The sequence below is a fragment of the Coregonus lavaretus genome (genome assembly GCF_964263955.1).
Source record: "Coregonus lavaretus genome assembly, chromosome: 20".
NCBI lineage: Eukaryota > Metazoa > Chordata > Actinopteri > Salmoniformes > Salmonidae > Coregonus > Coregonus lavaretus.
Window position 1 is genome coordinate 17124487 of NC_140007.1, and position 6953 is coordinate 17131439.

The following is a 6953-nucleotide window of genomic DNA, read 5'->3' on the forward strand; positions in this document are numbered from 1 at the left end:
CCATGTTAATGGTTTTATTGAATGTATCAAATGTCACGAGGGAGTGTTTAATTTTAGTTTAGACACAACAGTGTAAATTAACAACTGAAAGACTATCAAACATTCAGTATTTTCTTTGTTAATACAACTTCAAGTTTAAGTTTTCATCTTCGACAATGTCCATAGTCCCAGTTCACAAGGCATCTGAGAGAGTTTCTGTAACACCATGATTGAATTATACATCAAAAAGACATTTGTTATAAATCTCACTTGAATAGTTTTATTTTGTTAGTTTGCTTTGAATCAGGAAAGTACCCTGTACACAAACACATGACCATATTTCCTCAGTAGCTCTTCTCATTGCGAAACAGGCCGGTCGTCAATAAGAACTACAAAACACCAACTAATCGCTGAGCCATTTCCTGTTTAAAAAACCTTTGCACATAATGCAAATAGAAAAATAAAAGCCTATTCAGTTTAAGTTTGTTTCCATGGGATAGACGTGTGTCCTCACAAAGGTCAGATTATTCGACAAATACCAGTGAGAGATGTAAAGAGTTGTTCTTAGACTATAAATGAAAAAAATATTCCTTCTCTCTCCAAAATAGTGTATTATGACCAACAAAGGCTCCATCATTCGAAAAATACAGTAAACATCACTCGTCTGGCATCCCACAAAGCACTGGGGTCTTGTGCCGTACTGTAGACACAGCTGTCACCATATTACACATCGATGACATCACATGTCGATGACCTCACACGTTGGTGACCTCAATGCCCGAGTGTTTGTGGATTGGACTCCCCTCTGTCCTGGGCGGAGCTTCGTCACAAGCCTCTCTCGGCAGTGAGCCGTAGCTGCTATGACAACTCAAGTCCCGCCCACTGTGGGCTTTGGGGCTGAACCCTAAAGGAGGCTGGGGGTGGGAGGAGAAGGAAGTCAGGCCCTGTTCAAATACTTTGAAAATGCATCCTTACTTCCTCCCTTTCTTGAAGTCATCACTGAACTGACCTGTTTGGAATGGTGAAAGCTAAATAGTGGAACCTGCTTTCACCTATCCAGTTATGTTAGATCAGTGGTTACTCCAAGGGGAAGGAAACAAACAAGGCTTCAATTAGCTTTCCTATAGAGTAGGCCTATAGCCCAAGGGAGATACGTCTTTACTGTGTAGCCGATATCCTCGCTTCCTCAAGGCTTCAAACTGAGAATATCGGCTACACAGTTATGACGTATCTCCCTTGGGCTATAGGTTTACACTATAGGAAAGCAATTACAAGAGGAACGAAGAGAGACATTCTGGCTTCAAGGCCTTTTTCAACACAAGAAAAACCTGAAAAAAAAACATTGCTACAGGAATGTATTTGATAGTGTCAGTGCACATTGAAGGGATAGTTCAGAGAAATTACATATATAGATATTTGTTCCCTTGCCATGAAAGCTGTCTATGGACAAGGAGCGACTGCAATCCACACTTTGGGTTTGTTAAACTAGCCACGACCAACTAATGCTAATTATTAGCATTGAATTTAGCTGAACTATCCCTTTAATCAACATTCTATTGTTTACATTCAAAAGTGACAGAGTTAACAAAATAGCTAATTTTCGTCCGTAGTCTAGGGGAGTGCCCACCTTGACGGCCCGTCTCCTGAGGGAGCCTTCGTCGTCCGGGTGTGTGTGGCGGCTGGCGGAGCTGGTGGGCCGGCCCAGGGAGGCATGCCGTAAGGGTGTGGGTGGGGAGGCGTGGCGTAGAGGCGTGGGCGGGGTGCTCATTGTCCCCAGCCTATCATGGTCTTGCTGTAGACCTCTTGACCTAGGGTGTCAGTGTCAGGAGGGAGGGGAGGAATGGGTACATTATTGATTGATTAGGTACAGATTATTGATGAGTAGATTCCTTACTGATTATGTAGTTATTTAAGCAGCCGTTCTTAGCCGGAGTGTCTTGCATGTGATGAACCTCTCCATTTTGCACTCTGAATCTGGCCTGACTTGCATCTTTGAAATGGATCGGTGTCCTGCACACGTGATCCCACAAGTCCCCTCTTTAATTAGGTTAAGCAAGGGATGTTGTCTACTCATCCCTATTAGCAATGATAAGCTGTCACATGGTCTCCAGGCCATGTTGTCCACATTGACTCGAGGAGAGATGACATCATCTTCACATGACCTACCTAAGGCCTTCCCTGACAATAAGGCCGCCATTTAATCAACTGCCATTTAAATCTTACAGAGCCTGAGAGGGATGCAGACAGGTGGACTTCCACTCTGTCACTTAACCCAGCCATACTGCAGAGTGGGGATAAACTTAGATAAACAATACATCTTCACCCATACTCTCGCCCTGTCTGTTTCTCTTTTCTTTTCACTTTGATTCTCCCTTAAATTACATCAATTTAATCTGACCACATTTCCCTCATGACTTTGGTCTTAGCTGTATCTGTCCCTCTCTTCCTCTAATTTCTCTCTCCTCTCAAACTCACTTGTTCTCTCTCTCTCTCTCTCTCTCTCTCTCTCTCTCTCTCTCTCTCTCTCTCTCTCTCTCTCTCTCTCTCTCTCTCTCTCTCTCTCTCTCTCTCTCTCTCTCTCTCTCTCTCTCTCTCTCTCTCTCTCCTCTCTCTCTCTCTCTCTCTCTCTCTCTCTCTCTCTCTCTCTCTCTCTCTCTCTCTCTCTCTCTCTCTCTCTCTCTCTCTCTCTCTCTCTCTCTCTCTCTCTCTCCCTCCCTCTCTCCCTCCCTCCCTCCCTCCCTCCCTCCCTCCCTCCCTCCCTCCCTCCCTCCCTCCTCTCCCTCTCTCCCTCTCTCCCTCCCTCACCTGGCCGAGCTGATGAGGACATTCATCTCCTCGGTGAGGTGGCGGCGAATCATGTGCTTGTTGCCGGGGATACCCAATGCCGTTGCCATGGAGTCTGTGTTGAAGGAGGGGTCTAGCACCATGACAGCACCATGAACTCCACTGTTCTGGAGACTGTCAGCAAACTCCTATACGGGTTGAGGAGGGAGAGGGACACATGTTCTTTTTTGAAGAGTTCCTAAATGATTAACATACTTTTTAAAAAATGTTTGTAAATAACAGGGTCGTCATTTTAAATAAGAATTTGTTCTTAATTGACTTGCCTGGTTAAATAAGGTTGAATAAAAATAAAATGGAAATTATGTGTACACATTTGTTGTATTCCAGTGGAAGCTTCCAAAGTGAGACAAAAAAAAAATAGCTGCGAGAATGCATGCTTTGGATTAATTTAATCCATTCAAACAATGGAGATTTAAAAAAGCATACTAACCCAAAAAGCATTTTCGCTGTGCACGCATGCAGTGTTGTTCTATCTGCCTACAGTAACCCTCAACATTGAATATTTGATTGAATAGTGGTCTGACTGACAATATTGACTTGGGCTCTTCAGATGAAAACATCTTTGATTTTCATAATCGTTCTGAACAAAATGTAGTTAATATCAATGGAAGGGATATCATAAACAAAAGCTCCTGACTACTATCCATTTATTGAAGCCGTGACTCACTGTGCGGTAACCACAGAGATGACGAGTGGTTCAGAATCGATCACAAAGGTCCTTTCCTTTATCTCTATCCACAGACAGGGATAGTGTCAATAAACCTGCCGCCATTTCCTACACTCCCCCATGCATATAACAACACATAAAAGCTCTCTGTCTATTATCAATAAACACGCTATGATCTATTAGCATGATTTGAATTGGTTTGCAGTATGCACAATTCTGTTTTAATGTATACTTTGCATTGTGTATAGAATGATTCATAACCATTTGTAAGCAAATGTAACCATTTGTAAGCTTTTTTCAGGTTAAATACTGACACCGGTCAGATCTTATCATAAGTGTCAAAGATTGATCAATGAGGACTGAGTGTAAACGTCAGATACCATGTTCTCACAGTACTTGAGTGTGCCAGTGTCATTGGGAGGATAATGACCCCACCTTAAGGTCAATGTCTCGGACCCACTTGACGACACGATGACACGTCCATACCACGGGATCCAGGTTCTGATGCTCACACTGAGCCCGTCTGGCCTGGAGGGCCTGGAGAGGGTTGAGACGCACGCACACGCACGCACGCACACGGACACGCACACGCACACACACACACACACACACTTAATTTGACATTCAAATTAACTTTACTTTCAACCACAGATCACAGAAACATCCAAAAGTCGATGAGTACATAACACAATGTGTGTATGTTTGTCCGAGTGAATGTATTGTGGCCAACATGCATACACACATACATATCTGTAACATGTATGTCTGTATGTAAGCTTAGGGCACATTTGAACATGTAATATATTGGTAATGTTTATGTATAGTATATACAGCATGGATTGCTGTTTGCACGACACCTACCTCCTTATCGAAGTGGAGCGTGTGCAGCAGCTCGATGCCCAGCACCAGGCTGGCCTGGTGGGCCTTCTTGGTGACATTGAGGGACCTCTCAAGGTCCCGGCGCGTCAGAGAGTTGAGCATGCGCCCATCCACCAGGTGTGTGTGGAAGGCCTGAGAGTACTGCGGCAGCCCTACGTCGCTCAGCCAGGCCTTGGCCACCCAGTGGTGGTCCATGTCTGCAGCCTTGGACAGCCTGGAGTGAGAGGAGAGAAGAAAAGAGAGAAGAAAAGATGAGAAGAGATGAGAGGAGATGGGAAGGGATGAGAAGAGATGGGAAGGGAAGGGATGAGAGGAGATGGGAAGGGATGAGAGGAGATGGGAAGGAATGAGAAGAGATGGGAAGTGATGAGAGGAGATGGGAAGGGATGAGAAGAGATGGGAAGGGATGAGAAGAGATGGGAAGTGATGAGAGGAGATGGGAAGGGATGAGAGGAGATGGGAAGGGATGAGAAGAGATGGGAAGTGATGAGAGGAGATGGGAGGGCATAGGCCCACCCACTGGGGAGCCAGGTCCACCCACCGGGGAGCCGGGCCCAGCCAATCAGAATGAGTTTTTTTTTCCCACAAAAGGGCTTTTTTACAGACAGAAATACTCTTCAGTTTCATCAGCTGTCCGAGTGGTTGGTCTCAGACGATCCCGCAGGTGAAGAAGCCGGAAGTGGAGGTCCTGTGCTGGTGTGGTTACACGTGGTCTGCGGTTGTGAGGCCGGATGGACGTACTGCCAAATTCTCTAAAACGACGTTGGAGGCGGCTTATGGTAGAAAATGAACATTCAATTCTCTGGCAACAGCTCTGGTTGATATTCAAATCAAATCAAATTTTATTTGCCACATGCGCCGAATATAACAGTGAAATATTTACTTACAAGCCCTTAACCAACAATGCAGTTTTTTAAAGAAAAATGTAAAATTAAAAAAGTGTTAAAAAAAACGAACAAAAAAAGCTAATAACTAAACAGCAGCAGTAAAATAAAATAACATTAGGGAGGCTATATACAGGGGGGTACCGGTACAGAGTCAATGTGCGGGGGCACCGGCTAGTCAAGGTAATTGAGGTCATATGTACATGTGGGTAGAGTTAAACGACTATGCATAAATAATAAACAGAGTAGCAGCAGCGTAAAAGAGGGGGATGGGGGGGCAGTGCAAATAGTCCGGGTAGCCATGATTAACTGTTCAGGGAGGTTGATTAGCTGTTCAGGATATTCCTGCAGTCAGCATGCCAATTGGCCACTCCCTCAATTTGATTTTTGTTGTACTTTTACCTCTCCAATTGGTAGTTAACGTCTTGTCCCATTGCTGCAACTCCCCTACGGACTCAGGAGAGGCGAAGGTCGAGAGCCATGCGTCCTCTGAAACACGACCCTGCCAAGCCACACCGCTTCTTGACACGCTGCTCGCTTAACCCGGAAGCTAGCCTCACCAATGTGTCGGAGGAAACACCGTCCAGCTGGCGACCGAAGTCAGATTGCAGGCGCCCAGCCCGCCACAAGGAGTCGCTAGAATGCGATGGGACAAGGAAATCCCGGTTGGCCAAACCTTCCCCTAACCCGGACGACGCTGGGCCAATTGTGCGCCGCCTCATGGGTCTCCCGGTCACGGCCGGCTGTGACACAGCCCGGGTATGTAGTGACGCCTCAAGCACTGCGATGCAGTGCCTTAGACCGCTGCACCACTCGGGAGGCCCCACTCCCTCAAATCTTGAGACATCTGTGGCATAGTGTTGTGTGACAAAACTTCACATTTTAAAGTGACCTTTTATTGACCCTAGCACAAGGTGCACCTGTGTAATGAGCATGCTGTTTAATCAACTTCTTGATATGCCACACCTGTCAGGTGGATGGATTATCTTGGCAAAGGAGAAATGCTCACTAACAGGGATGTAAACAAATGTGTGCACAACAGTTTAGCAAAATAAGCTTTTTGTGCATTTCTGGAACACTTTACATGTTGCGTTTATATTTTCGTTCAGTATAGTATTCTGGTTGAAGCGACAACAGATTACCAGGTGAGGACATTTGTTTCTGGTCACTAAGGAGACGTCTACAAACTTCAATTTACAATCAGTATACTACCTGACCATGAAAACAATACAAACGTCAGCCTAACGTGATTGCAATCAGTTTTGCTCTCTGGGGTGTAAAGAGTATATCCTCCATGTTGGACCTATATTCCCAGACAGTGGTGTTGGGGTCAGTTCATTCCAATTCCAGTCACTCCAGGGGTTGAATTGAATTCCTATGGGGAAATCCATGTCCAATTCAACATACAGGAGCTAGCCTGGAATTGACCCCAACTCTCCTTGAAAGTAATAACATTCTAATTCACATTCTGGTGTTAACTGCGTTGGAACGCTTGGTGGCAACGGCTCGAATTCAAAATCTGTGTTTGCCAAACCCTGTATATCTCTAGCTCTGATTAACATTTAACCTTGTTTACACTAGTGTGCCTGTCACATATGGTGTTATGCAGTTTGTTAGAATAGTGTTATTCATGTTTGACCATCTAACACTAGATGTAGCAAACAGCTACTGTATATTTGTGAAGTAGTAGAGTAAACCTT

General features: G+C 44.9%; 1 protein-coding gene across 1 annotated transcript; it reads right to left on the bottom strand.

The window, feature by feature from the left end:
• On the bottom strand, positions 1-4604 carry LOC311147920 (kazrin-A-like). The gene is made up of 5 exons (XM_084184765.1): positions 4352-4604; positions 3926-4027; positions 2785-2951; positions 1607-1787; positions 1-893 (listed from the first exon to the last, which is right to left on the bottom strand). Exons 1-5 carry the CDS (start codon positions 4562-4564, stop codon positions 735-737), a joined length of 822 nt encoding a protein of 273 aa, XP_084040891.1. The 5' UTR covers positions 4565-4604; the 3' UTR covers positions 1-734.
• Positions 4605-6953: the final 2349 nt, after the last annotated feature.

Bases quoted from the DNA above. Each gene is read 5' to 3' on its own strand.
- LOC311147920 (XM_084184765.1), bottom strand. From the start codon at position 4,564: ATGGACCACCACTGGGTGGCCAAGGCCTGGCTGAGCGACGTAGGGCTG. The intron at 2,952-3,925 runs GTGGGGTCATTA...CAACCCGTATAG, and splicing joins TCCGAGACATTGACCTTAAG to GAGTTTGCTGACAGTCTCCA. The intron at 894-1,606 runs GTGGGCACTCCC...TCCCACCCCCAG, and splicing joins TCAGGAGACGGGCCGTCAAG to CCTCCTTTAGGGTTCAGCCC.